The sequence below is a fragment of the Zootermopsis nevadensis genome, unplaced genomic scaffold (genome assembly GCF_977971745.1).
Source record: "Zootermopsis nevadensis isolate Lab colony 2312 unplaced genomic scaffold, Znev_1.0 Znev_ptg000029l, whole genome shotgun sequence".
In the NCBI taxonomy this organism is placed as follows: Eukaryota; Metazoa; Arthropoda; class Insecta; order Blattodea; family Termopsidae; genus Zootermopsis; species Zootermopsis nevadensis.
Window position 1 is genome coordinate 15,451,863 of NW_028259161.1, and position 14,793 is coordinate 15,466,655.

The 14,793-nt window shown below is 36.3% G+C and overlaps 1 protein-coding gene across 1 annotated transcript; it reads left to right on the forward strand.

Moving 5' to 3' along the window:
- Nucleotides 1-8,464: 8,464 nt before the first annotated feature.
- On the forward strand, nt 8,465-10,036 carry LOC147872279 (eukaryotic translation initiation factor 4 gamma 1-like). The gene is made up of 2 exons (XM_087358163.1): nt 8,465-8,714; nt 9,876-10,036. The coding sequence occupies exons 1-2, from the start codon at nt 8,586-8,588 to the stop codon at nt 10,008-10,010; spliced, it is 264 nt and encodes an 87-aa protein (XP_087214289.1). The 5' UTR covers nt 8,465-8,585; the 3' UTR covers nt 10,011-10,036.
- The last annotated feature ends 4,757 nt before the right edge of the window (nt 10,037-14,793 follow it).

Below are 14,793 nucleotides of genomic sequence, written 5' to 3' on the forward strand. Positions count from 1 at the left end.
GATATTTGCCGCTTTAAATAACGTGCGCATGTGGAACTTACTGAAGCAAGTTCTGAATTCGTGTTATTATTTTATTATTTGTTAATTCGAGTATAATGTATAATAAACTCTGAATTATCCTGATTGGTTGAGAAATATATGTTTGTAGATTATGAAACGCCCAGATAATCCGCAGAATGAAAGATAAACACGCGAATACAACAGATGCGTAATTTTAGTTAGTCACTTTACTTAGATTTGTGAATGTCTGCAGAGAGCAGAAAGGATTTCGTATAAAATTTAATACAGTACATACCAAGTATTTTTTTAAACAAGGACTTCAACGGACATTAATAACTTTCCTATTGTCGCGAGCTCTAGTGTTAGTAACTATTTAATCATATCGATAGATTTATGTTTTCCTTCCTGTATTTATTTCTTTCTTTTTAAACGATCATACTATTACCACAGATTGTACAGACTGCTGTGTTTTGAGCTTGTCTGATTCGAACAGAAAAGTTTTGCCCTATTTGAAGTTAGTATCTCAAGATTTGTCTGCGCAGACAGTTGAAAGAGACAAGGCTTTCCAGTAAGGGCGACAGCATGCTCTACATTGATAGGCCTAGAGATGAGCTGTGTACGGTACAAATTATCCAAAAATTTTCCTACTGAGATTGTGGAGAAACAAGGAAATCCTATCCGGGATTGTCGCTTTCTTGGTCCAAGATGTGAGAAAGGGTTCCTTTGGTACGAGTCTCACACCTGTAATTTATGAATGGTATTTGCTCTTTTCCTTATACGGTAGCCGTAGTTTGTGTCTTTCACGTTCTTTTATCTGAGACCAACAATGAAGAAGGAACGGAATTTTTTGATAAAAGCCTGTGGAGAATCTATTTATTTACCTATCTATCTATCTATCTACTTCTTTTTTATTATATAAATTGTGATTTGTCGTCGTCGCCAACCTTTTTGTAGTCAAAAAATGACGTCATCAAACAAACATTTGTTTACTCGCCATTGTTGTATTTCTATTTATAAAAGCTACAATGACTTGTGGGAAGTCCAGTCCATGTTACTAGATGTTTCTATTACTTCACGGATAATTTGTAATCGTCTTTGTACCGTATGTATTCCGAGATATGTCTTGGCAGAAACGGAGACTGTAAGTGAAATTGCAAATCTCTGGAACGAGCCTCTTCAAGAGGGCGATTTGGCACGGATAGTGTTCTTCGCGTGGTTCTCTTCGTGTTGTGTTTTGTCAAGGGGATTGCAGGGAAACAACCACTTTGGAATGGAGCCAGTCCATCGATGACCAACCGATACATCTCTTTCACTACCCATTCGCTCATTAGATCTGATTAAACAAGTAAATCTTTTTGTTGTGATAATTTAGAATTCACAGGCCCATATCAACACAAATTACACGTATGCAGTTATTAATTACCCTTTAAAACTATAAGAGAGAGAGAGAAAAAAAGGAGAAAGTGGGGGGAGTAGCAATAAGCATTACTGTTATAAATCGGGGGGAGTATAAAGTTGGTTTGGGGCTACGAAGTTTCTTTTGAAAGCGAATAGATAGGAGGATAATTTATTTGTGCACTTTTGGAAAGTCATTGATTATAGATTCATCATGCGGATTTCCGTGAAAACAAGATCATTACTTTGGAAGTGGAAGCATCAGATACGATTAAGAATGTAAAAGCAAAGATTCAGGATAAGGAAGGAATTCCACCGGACCAACAGCGACTGATCTTTGCTGGCAAGCATCTAGATGGTCGAACTTTGTCAGATTACAAAAACCAGAAAGAATCAACACTCCATCTGGTCTCAGAGGGGGCGTGCAGATTTTCGTAAATACCTTAACTGACAAAACCATTACTCTTGAGGTGGAAGCGTCAGATATAATAGAAAATGTAAAGGCAAAAATCCAGAATCAAACTATACAGACGCAGAGATCGTCTGTATAGTCTTATCCTGAATTTTGGCTTTACATTTTGAACTTTACGCTCGATGTAAATAGTATTTAAGAAATCAGTCTGTACCGCGAAGAAAACACAACACTTTACGATTACAAAGATCAACTAGTTAACGCTGCTCAAGTAAATAATCGCTGTTTACGCAGAGAATCATGAGGAACACAAATGTACTCTGCAGCCAGAATTGGGGCTCGTTTAATGCTAAACCGAAGACCTGCGTAGCTGTGCACCAAGTGCGTCACCCTGACAACCAGGCCAGTGTATTGTTCCTATTCGGCGTTATCCTTGATCTGAAAGCGTGGTCATCACTGCAATAATAATGCAATCGAGTGGGTTTATAAAAGGCTCATTAATAACGCAAACTGCTTGATTTCTAAACGTTGCTCTCTCGCCTGCTATTTTGAGCCTGTCCGTCTGTCTGGGTATACGCATCTAAAAGAATAGCGTTCTGTTGTAGTCCATGGTTGTCAGTGTGAAATATTAAACATGAATCGTGACATTTGTGAGAGTGATATTTGTGGGTGTAGAGTTGACCTTGACAGTTGTACAGCTTTTGCGTTCATTATTATTATGGAAGGCTGAGGTTCGTTGCCGTGACCACAAAAACCTATCCCTAGAATCTATTACGAACTAAATCATACGAAACTATTATTCAGTAGCGTACGCTGTACGTCGTCAAATCCGGGCGATGTGAACTCATCGTAAGTTAGTTACCAACTCCCCCCATTCTCTGAACTAAATGTAACATTCCTCCACTTGATGATCATTTCGACTCCATCCAGCCCACACAATCACGTTATGTCGAGTCAACACCAGAAACTAAACGGAGACAAATGAATTGACAGCCAAAAGATCATTGATTTGTGATGAGACTGTTTTACCTTGTCACAGTTTCCTTCGAGAAGGGAGTTATTACAAACCATGAGATGGTAGTATGTTTAGCGCTTTGCCTTTCTTTAGAGCAGAATATGGTTGCTAGGTTCTTCACTGAAGCTTCTTAAACAGGCGACGTGTCTTTTATAGGCAACATGGAATTGTTTTGATTTCTTGAAACTGTAGTCTTGTTGCTAAGTTACTCGGAATGTTTTAATGAGCATCCCTATAAGCTGTTTTATTCACAGACATCCGTTCGAGACGACTTGAAAACAAAAGGGATTTGCTATAAATTCCACCATTTGTACGCTCTGGAAGCGAACAAACTTTTATTGAAGCCACAACCCCAAATTTATATCTTCATGTTTTGGGCGAGCTTTAGTTGTAATTGGTTAATATATTAGTTGAATAGTGATTTAGGTTTTAAATTATTCAGTTTTAATAATTAAATTTTACAACCTAATATAATACTGTTCTCTTGTGAGTATATTAATTATTCTTCAGCTTCGAGAACCTTCTGAGAATTTCTTTACTTAGGAAACTATCGGATTTTCAAGAACGATTCTGCTGTACGATGTTACCTCAATTTAATATAATTTTACAATTCGTCAATCTCTTTGAGAAACTATGTTGTTCATTCCCTTGAGCTTTCATAAAATGTTGCCCACAATGTGACTCATTTACGAACGAAACTTCATCACAAAAACGCCTTACAGAGTTGTTTTTAAGCGAAGAGTAAATAATAACATAGTTTTCACTATCACATTCATAAAGAAAGAGTCGAAGAAACAAAATCAGTCTTCAAGAAGTAATGGACTCCGCTGGGGTCCGTGCCTTAAAGATGACAAATGAAATACATCTGCACCGAAGGTTTAAATGAATAATTACCTGAGATAATTCAATAAAAATTCCAGCAACAAGGAGTAAACTAGTAATAATTAAGATAATTGTGTCAAATCGAGTATTAATCCTCAAATTATTTTGACTGAGATACAGATCAGAAAAGTTACCAGCAAGATTTATTATACAATGAGCTAAATAGAACATCTGTATTTATCTACTGTTAACTACCTTAAGAATAAAACTCGGGTTTATATAAAATGTCCATTTCATTGTTACGCCCAAAATGTAAGTTTAAAATTCCGTCCGTTTCTTCTATCTTCGGACTCTCTCTCTCCCTCGCTCAATTTTTTCAACAGTTTATGGGTGTGGTTCTTTTGGGCCGTGACGTCACAATGGAAGTTGCATGTGAGCTGTTTTACTTCCTGTATTCTTTGGTAACTTCACGCCATATTTAAATACTGCCCGGATAACTTGATTTTGTGGAAAAAGGGAAAAAGCCTATTTAAGGATTTATTTGTCAGTGATTGTTGAAATGTGAATTGAAGTTCTGAATTCGTGTATTGAACTATGTCAACGTAGTCCAGAAAATAGAAAAGTTATATTTAAAAAAAAAAAGGAGTTCTGGAAATAATTTATACTACGTACCTTCCTTTACGTTCTTAAATATGTATAAAAATGCTTAGCAGGAACATTGAAATAATAATTATGTAGTCTGGGGTTATTATCGCAAACTAGAAAGCTTACTCCATGTCGATTATCAGCGATTAATTTGCCTTCACATGCAAGTCCCCAGCTGTGCAACCCTACGCTTTGAAGAGAAAGGAGAAGAAGAACAAGATGAAGAAGCAGGGGATAATAAAGGAGTGGAAGAAAATTGAAGAATACGAGGAATAAGAGAGATATCAAAATTACTGTCCAGTTGTATCGCTTGGAATTCGTCAATTCTTACACTACACTCAATCTGACTTCTTGTTGGTGACAGATGTAAAGGTGGTTATGCACAGTCCAAAAACTGCGATTCGACGAGGAAGCGGCGTGACGTTTTAATAACGTGAGCCATCTGATGCTACTTCGTTCACTTTGGCATTTAAATTTCAGACTCACGTGGTATAATTTAATATTAATTTTTTTGGTGGATGTAATACAGTGGAATCACTTTATATAAGTTTAAATTAAAAAATGATATAATCCGTGATAAAATTGCAAAATCTCTCTTCACACGACAGAATTTGCGAGTTCCAGATGATGCAGAAGGCACAAATAGTTGCTGAAGTTTGCTTTGACACAACATTGCTCCGGCTTCGTATATTTGAAGCCTCTATGTCGAATCTCTTTCCAGACTGTTTTTTATTTGATTTTAAATAGGCTTGGCTTGGCTTAGATTTTGAGCATTTAGAATGAACCGCATTTTTTAATTTCCAAAAACCGATAATAGTAAATGGCGTTCATCCGAACTTCTGAGATGAAAGCGACTCAATTTTAATTAATATCTTTTTGTGACAAATAAAAGAATGTGATTTTCCTGGGATGTGCAAATACTTTTCAATTTTATGACAGTAACTGATAAATCAATGCCGCTAAAAATTTGATACTTTCTATAAATATTCACCATAAACTTTGACAGAAATCCCACATGAGATATTTTTTACCCTATAGATAAGAATTTTAAAAGACTCAGATTAGGGTCCTTTTACCGACTTGTGTGGTAACGGTAATGAATCTTCGCGTTAGACCCTTCTTCTGTCAAGGGGCTCGTGTTTGGAAATCACCGTATACAAGAAGCGCGCATACTGACTCGGTCCACTGAAATGTCGGAGGTTTTGCCGGTATGGCACGGGGCTGGCACACGTAAGTATGATGAGGGCTAAACAAATTAAAAGTTTGACTCTTAAAACAAAACTGCTTCAGAATACAGATGAAGGATGCTAATAGAACAAGCTGCCGTGGAAATAAGGAGCGCATATCTATACGTATCAAATATTGATTAGTTACGCCAGTTCCCACGTGGCCTTCTTCTCGCGTTGCGACAAAATTACACTCAGGTGGATCACACCTTAATAATTAGGCCTGTGGTAGGTAAGACCGCTCAGAAACATTATGTGTGCAATTGTTGTTTCTTTGCGACATTAACATTCAATATTCTTAAAACGACTTTTTAAAAGACGTCAATAAAAAATCATTTATTGGAATCCAAAATCTAATTATAATCCATCATTATTCTTTGTTGCTTAGTGCTACAGCTGCAGAAAGAGCTCTTTCCGGGACATGAACGCACGACAATTTTCCGGAATATTTTGACCTGTCTAAAATCTCTTACTCTTCTGTTGGAATAAACATACCAAGTTTGGTACAGAATCGGTTTAATCGAGCTACAAGCAAACATACACACATAATCTCAGTTTTGTATGCGATAACACAGGAAAATATAATATTAACAATTGTGGCCATGTATTTTTACGTGGTTACCGACGTTTTCGGCAAACGTATCTTAACCATTTTGGATTTCCACCCTTAAGATGGAAACGAAACTTCTCTCCGAAACGTTGATAACCACTCACATTGAACACCTTTATCACCACCAAGAGTTTAAGTAACCTCGCCATAATTTGTGGGCCTGTCATGGTCTAGCAAACTTGCGCATAGCACAAACTGTTGACTGGGTAAGGACTAATCTTTTTATATCGGATAGTAGGTAAGTCAGGGTTGAGGGACTAGACAACGATTCCCGGCAGGGGAATATCTGTCTCAAATTCATCAATTTCTTGAGCTTAAGCCCTGGCTCAAAGCGACATCGCTTCTTACATGTCGTCGTCATACGGGCACAATTGAAGCGCAACACTGAAAATAGAGTGACAGAAGGTCCCCCTGAAAATCCCGAGGTTGTTCCTTTTACATTTCCTTTTACTTCACGTTTTAGCCATACAGAACTACGCTGATTCTTATGTAAACTTGGCGTTTCGTGTCAAATTGTGTGCATTGAATTCTTTACTTTACACGAAAAACTATGCCTGTAGTATTTATAGCAGTCGGATTCTGTAATAAAAATGGTTTTCCCAGGATAAAACTTCGTTGTGTTTGTGCACGAATTAATGTAACGTCGAGGCTGTAAACGAGAAATTTCGGCGGGCATAAAGTTGTTTCAGGCATTTCACCTTTAAAATTCTTCTAGATCTTGGAAAATCAAAGACGCAGATTTATCAAGACCTAAAATGAAATGTCAGAGCTATATACTAACTAAAGAATCCGTTCTTAAGCAGATTTGTCATAAAATGCATTATTTCGAAATAATGAAATAACATTGAACTTTCTATTTATGCAGAATAGTATGAAATGCAAGATTAAATTTAAGCTCTTTTCGCTTTATTCGTTGTTTTTCAGCAACGACCGAGTATTTTTTTTCGAATCTGTATACAATGTAGTTAAAAATCCAAATTGGAAAGTAATTGTCACCGCTGCACCGACATGCCGGGCCAAATTTGAAAAGAATTCTGAAGCAGACATAAATCTAGAAGCCAGACTGAAAGAGAATCACGAAACAGCAAACCCAGTAAGTTCTTCTCTAAATGTCTTTGTCTACGGTCGTATGTTACTCCTTTTCTGTCTACAGATTGGGAATAGCTCCGTCTGCTTGATCGAATGGAATAGATGTCTCCTCCCTTTTTGCTTGAAGATGAATATCTATGATTTGAAAAATATTACGTATTCATTATGTTGTTCAGGTTTTAAGACTTCTTGAAAGAGAAGAAAAATATGTAATTGATAAAGACTGACTGTAGAATGCACATAAACTTAATTTAAATTATTATGATATAAATGGTACCTCAAGATGCAAAAACATTTTCTTAACTTCTTAGGTTAGTCTTACTTTTTCAGGTCTTTAACTTCCTCTATGAACACTTAATGTACTGAATTTTTTCCAAATGTCGTAAACTCTCATAATAATGGACTCCATCTGCACTTCCACCTGACATTTATCCTCCTTCCCTATCCCCTGCAATATATTTCTCATTAGATCATGATGTTCTTTTAGAGGCGTGAAGGCAGGGCACTTCTTGACCGGCAGAGATTCACGGACTATGCTTATTATTTATAACCATACACAAAATTTAAAATGCAAACTTACATATGTTGGAAGCAGTGCATTAAAGAAGGGCTCTTACAAGACACCATCATAAAACACGATTTCTAATCTTTTCTACTTATTTTTTCTACAGGCAAAGAAAATGGAACTACAACAAAGTTTTCACGAGGAACTGAGAAGGATACGAATGAAATCAGTAGGAAGCATCAGGTAACTTACATTTTTCTTTGTGATTATGAAGCTCTACATTTGATTCATCGGTGTGAATTGGGACAAGACACTGAGAGGAAATTTGAAATGTTAATGGGTTCTTGCCCTCCAGTATGTAAGTGTTCCACAACGTGCCAAAATCCGGGACTAATTTCTAAATGTGTTTCATAATGCTGCTGCTTACATGATCACACACTTCCTCGGTATTTCTTCTTCTTGATATTTGCGTCCTGTCAGGGCACTGGTGGTTTACCTCTGTATACAATCAAATGTAAATTACATTGATATTCAAATTACAGGAAAATAATTATTTAATTTGAAGTTTTCAATATTCTGTCTCAGCTGTTTTAAATTTATGAACAGATACAGATTTTTACACGACCACGTACAGAAATATTATATTTAACCTCGAAAATATAAATCACACACAAGACACTAATTAAATTCCATCTCTTTAAACAAAAGTTCTCATTATTTTAAGGCACAAATATTTCTGTAACTTGTAGAGGCAAAGAACCTCGTTTCTCTTCTGTTCTTTGGACTTTTACTATTGTCTTAACTCAACCCAAGTGATATATTCTTCACTATGTTACAGGTTTATTGGCGAGCTGTATAAAGTAGAAATGCTTGCAACAAGCATTATGCAGCGATGCATTAAGCATCTCCTTTCCAAAGAAGACGTGCATTCTTTGGAGTGCCTCTGCACACTGCTGATGATGGTCGGAAAGAATTTGAGAGAAAGAACCAATTATGTATGTGTTCATTTGAGGATACTTTTAGTTTTAATTTGCAGTTTTTCTACTGTGTAATTTATTGCCCTCCGTTGGGCTCTATGAAGACCACAGGTTTATACGGAAGGTACAATGCAAAAAGCAGTAAGTGTCCCTTTGATCTCACTGACTTTCTGGCTTCCATCTTGTAATATGTTATACATTCTTTGCACAAAATCGTAGTTAGAAGGCATTGGCTGGTCGCGCCTTCTCGTCCATCTCTCTGTCCAGTACAGTCAATTCGAGAACCAATGGACAGACTAGGATGAAATTTGATATGGAGTTTATGCTATTCTGCATGACCTCGCATAATCTGCAATCTGGTGGCCAAATTGGGAACTGTCACAGAAGGTGGATTCGATGCTTGAAAGTGCACATTGTAATGAACGCGTGAGGATGTTGCATCTATTCTGATATGAAACACCTTTCTGAGCTTGCTGACAATATTCTGAATAGCGTTTCTGTGTGATCAATAATCACCGTGACATGTTCTTATGAATTTCTTCATACTCTTCTACACTCTTACATGTTTCATATAAAGACGCCTCATGCCGTGGCTTCAACGGAAATCTTGCTCAGTATTGGGTTAGACTTTTATGTTTCCTCTCATCACCTCTGATGAATCATGTCAGAATTCACTCAGTCACGACAGGACAAAGCAGGAATCTGATTGAAGGGTCATGTCTAGGCTCAGCCACCAAAAATCTCGGTTTATGCCTTTGTTTACGTTTTGTTAGTGACAGCAACCTTCAGCTCTCAATTTAAATTTACACGCGCCATCCCACACACCAAGTTCCATGTGAACTACATGAGTAGTGGTAGAATTTTCTAGTTTTATGTGTAATGTGAAATACACGAAGCTCAAATTCTGATCCACATCCTTACACTGCTCACACACAGGGCGTTCATCTTATAAGGTAAGATAATAAAACCATCTTTTAAGAGGATTTCAGTGAAATGTTTTTAATTATATCTCATATAGTTCCAAAGTTATGATAAATATAGTATTTTAGAGCAAAATTTAAAGGGACACTAAGAACTTATTACCCCAAGCTCGGACTTTAAATCTCCGCGGCAAAGGGTTAAGCGTAAGAAGTCAATTTTGCCCATGAAATGTGACTTGAATTTTTTGTGTTCTTGCAGGATCTGTCTGAGTTTCTTCAAAGAATGAAAGAACTACCAAATAAGAAGGGGCTACTCTCAAATAGAATGGGGTTTATGATCAAAGATGTCATCGACCTCCGGCAAAGCAAGTGGGCACCAAGGAATGGATATTAGATGAGATTGGTTACTGACACATGGTTTTAAATACTTAGACTGTTCGGTTTTTCTGTTAAATATCTAAATTGTTTACATTTTGTTAAATAGTTAAATTATTTAATTTTTTGTTAAATAGTTCAGTTTTCTAAATAGTGAAATTGTTTAGTTTTTGTTATATAATTTAGTATTTAAATATGTAAATTGAATATTTTTTGTAAAATAATTCAGTTTTTTAAATACTTAAATTGTTTAGTTCTTTGTCAGATAGTTCAGTTTTTTTAAATAGTTAAATTGATTACTTTTTTGTCAAATAGCTAAATTGTTTATATTTTGTTAGATAGTTAAATTGTTTAGTCTTTTGTAAAATAATTTGTTTTTTAAATAGTTAAATTATTTAGTTTTTTGTTAAATAGTTGTTTTTGAATGGTTAATTTTTTAGTTCTTTATTAAATATTTCAGTTTTTTAAATATTTAAAATGTTTAGATTTTGTTAAATAACTAAATTGTTTAGTTTTTTGTTAAATAACTAAATTGTTTAGATTTTGTTAAATATTTAAATTGTTTAGTTTTTTGTTAAATAGTTAAATTGTTTGGTTTTATGTTAAATTGTTTATTAAATACATATTACATATTTAAGGATATTAATTAAAAAACATGTTCATAAACTTTCCTCTTGTTATTTTGGCAAAGTAATATTTGAATGAGTCCCGCGCCGTAGCCGCACGGTCTGAGGCATCATCAGTAGCGTAATCCGGTCAGGAAAACTAGCAATGGCTGGGAGTTCGTCGTGCTGACCACACGTCACCCTATATCTGGTTGGATGATCGTTCACCTCTGCTTTAGGCATGTGAACGTGAGGCCAGCATTCAAGCTAGTCGACTTTGGCTCTCTGGAGCTGTTACGCCACGGATTTTTAATTGTGTTCTGTGAAGTGTGTTCATTGTTATAAGTAGCACTGAACAGATTATGAATGACTTGGAAAGGAAGCAGTATTTTAAAGTATTATCCCAGCATTGGATTGGAGAGTCAGAAGAAAACCTACCTGAATGTCTGGTTTGTGGAATAGGATCTGACACCTGTACACTAGACAAAAGTGATAACCACTACAGTGATACAGCTGAGGCTGTCCTAATGAGGTACAATACGCGCATGCACCTAAGTTCCCTTTGTATTACTGGGGAATGAGAAATGTACTTACGTATGCTTATGTTCTGACACATTCTGGTACTTAAGCCTACTCGAACATAATATTCAGAACTCTCAGATAAAGATGGGGCCTAAAATTGCAGTATTTTCAACTGAACTACTAATCCAGTAATTACAATGTATTTTTCAGACATTGCTTGCTTATGGAATGAAATCCTAAACTTAAAATACTGATTAAGAATTATATTAAGGTATAAAATAATGAGTAAGCACGGGAAAGATTACATTTACTATGCTCTACAACAGTGGGTATAAGAAGGGTAGGTGCAGAATAAATCTAAATTGCCAATGGAAGAAAAAATAGATAAATAGGTAAGCAGACAGAATTAAACAGATAGGGAAACAAATATAGAACAGATAGATACACATGAATGGGCCATTCCATATCAACTCAGCACAGTTAAGAGCAAACGCCTTATGGCCATGTCTAAACCTAATAAAATTTTGAAAACTTGTTAGATTAGATAAAAGATGAAATGTTGAATTAAATTAACTTCACACATGCAGCATTTCGAAAACTGAAATTTTCTTAACCCTCCAGCGCTTGCGTCTACCCTTAGAACGTTCCGACTCGCCTGTGAGCGCCGCGCCGCAACCCATCAATTGAGCAAATACTTAATCAGACTATTACTGACTTTTAATTTATTTATGAAGTTACGATTAAGAGACTAATCAAATGTTAAAACATTGTATAAAAGTCCAATTGAAGCTTTGATTTCATCGACTGAAGTTTCTAAGCAGTCTCTTTGCCTGGAATAATTTTCTCTAATTTTTTCCAGTTTTTTATTTGTGAATTTTGTGATATCACCCAGTAAATTATCTGGAAAAAATAGCTGCGAGCACTCGATCTCAGTTTTGCAGTTTTTTGCGTATCTTTGACCCCAGGAAGGTGAGAGATAAAGTTTTTCATTGGCGCCTTTTTACTTCTTCGAAGGGGAACGTTTCGAAATTTAGTCATTTTATCTATGCCAAGATAAAATTTACTTACTCCTGCATTGGAATCTTCATCTAAACGTTCAGACGAGTTTTCGGATTGACTATTGTGATTCTCCTCTCGTGGTTCCTCATCAGAATCCTGAGTATCGTCGAATTCACAATCTGTAATTTCTTCTGCACTCACTTGTTCTCTTTCACGTTCTTTTTGTTCTAATAACCACTTCAACCAAACATTTGGATCAGATGAACTTGTTTTAGAAGCCATTATTGGTAAACGTGAACAATAAAGAAGAAATTAACCCAAACTTAAAAAAAGTCACTTTGGAACACAAACACTCGCGTGTGAGCGGGCCGCCGCACTATCAGAATTCTAAAAGTAAACTGAACAAAGTGGGTCTATAATCGTAGCTAGAAATTTTTCCTTTGAAATTTCCATGGAAAGTGGTTTCCTCTTAACATAGATGGAGCGACAGGAAAGAAAACAATTCCTAGAAAGAGTTATCAGACTTTTACTGAAAATGCGGCGCTGCGCTCACAACGTGAGTCCTGGAGGGTTAATGTCTGGAATTTTAAAAAAGTAAAACTCCAGCATTATTCAAGAAACGAAGCTCATTCTAGTTCCAATTTCAAGCTTTATAGTCGAATTTTATTCAATATGTCATTTTACACCTGATGTAATTGGCCTCGGTCACTGTTTAACCTCAACATACAAAGAAACACGATCAGAATCATTTTCCATATTTTGTGAATATTTAAGTTACTTTATGGAAAATGGCATGCTGGAATATAATCAGGCACAAAGAAAAAAGTTTGAGTATGTTACATACATGATATCCTGATTTATGACCCAACAAGAAATTTTCCAACAATGTATTTACAGACTTGCATATTGTTTATGAAAAAAAATCTGATCATATTTTTTCACAATTAAGGTCAAAGTCAGGTAGTTATGTGCCTTGAAATATTGAAAGTGCACACCAAATGATAGTCCCACTCGCAAGTTTTCAATTGATAAAAGAATGAGCTGTGTTAAACAGGACTTTAGCTCTTATATGAATCAGAATTCGAGGAAATTTATTAATGACTCAGAAATTAATTCAACAAATGAAGGAAAAGTCTCTTACTCATCACACTCCGTAGGCTTATAATATATCATTGAAATCTAAGACAGTCATGCCAACTGCTGTGTTGATTTTGCATGGAATGAACCCATGTTATCAATCTTGACATATCATACACAACAAGGGCACAAGGTATTTCACGGTTAAATAATGGCTGTAAAAGTAAATCCAGAAACATCTGGAACATTTTAAACTTCATCAACAAAATCACATACATAGCTCATGGAACGCAAAACACGTAATAGCAAATTCATAATTACATTAATTTGAACATTTTCAGAGTTACTAAATGCTACTGTCTGCATGACTGGCTACACTCATTTAAAAATTCGATTGCCACTTTGTAAACGTAACCAAAATTTACTAAAATATCTATGGTACGATTTACAATAACCTGTTTGTACACAAGAATTTAATGTAGTTGTATGCAGAGTTGGTCGATAAAACATTATAAATACGATGTGCGATCAGAAAGTTTCAAGACTGTGTCAATATAGGGCGAACCGGATGTAGTACGAGCTTCTGCCTTTAAGGGGTTGGGCCTACATTCATAGTGAATCAGTGTGCCAACTGACATCATCGAATTAGCATTTGTTTCTTAGTTACGGGCTTTCTGGTAGTGTATTACACCGACCCTACTGCGATTGCGGATTTTCATGAACAAAGAGTGTGCATCAAATTTTGCCAAAGACTCGCCAAAACGGCTACGGAAACCTATGGAATGCTAAAGCAAGCATTTGGGGAGTCCGCAATGGGTCGTGCACAAACTTTTGTGTGGCATTCACGTTTTAAAAATGGCCGAACCTCTGTCGATGATGACGAGCGTTCTGGACGACCATCTTCGAGCACAACGCCCGAAAATGTTACGAAGATTCGGCAGGCCATTCACGAAGATTGACATCGTACCATCAACGACTTGTGCGACATTGTTGGGATAGGCTATGGGACCTGTCAGCTGATTCTAAAGGAAGAACTCCACATGCGACGCATCGCAGCCAAGTTTATGCCAAGGCTCCTGTCTGAGGACCAGAAGCAGAATCGACTTCTCGTTTGTCAGGAGCTCAAAGATCTTGCAAGAATCGACCCCAACTTCCTTTCTAAGGTTTCCTCTTCCCAAAGATGAAAATTCAGCTAAAGGGAAGAAGATTTGAGACGATAGAAGAGATTCAGGCAGAATCGCATATGGTGCTTGACAGGCTGACAAAGAAAGATTTCCAGGGATACTTCCAGGTTTGGCAGAGGCGCTGGGATCGTTGTGTTCACTTCCAGGGGAACTACTTCGAGGGTGATGGATGAATTTAATACCTGAGATAAGTGTACGGGTTTTTATAGGCACAGTCTTGATACTTTCTGATCGCACCTCGTACTCGAATGGAGTAATTGTTAGATATTTAACACGCATAGCAGTAATGCTACCATTTAAATAAAACTGCTGGAATATACAGACTCCTATATAGATGGAAAAAGAATGTGGATATCGGTTCATTAAATAATTACTATATTAACATTCGCTGAACATAAGTGCACAGACTGGACTG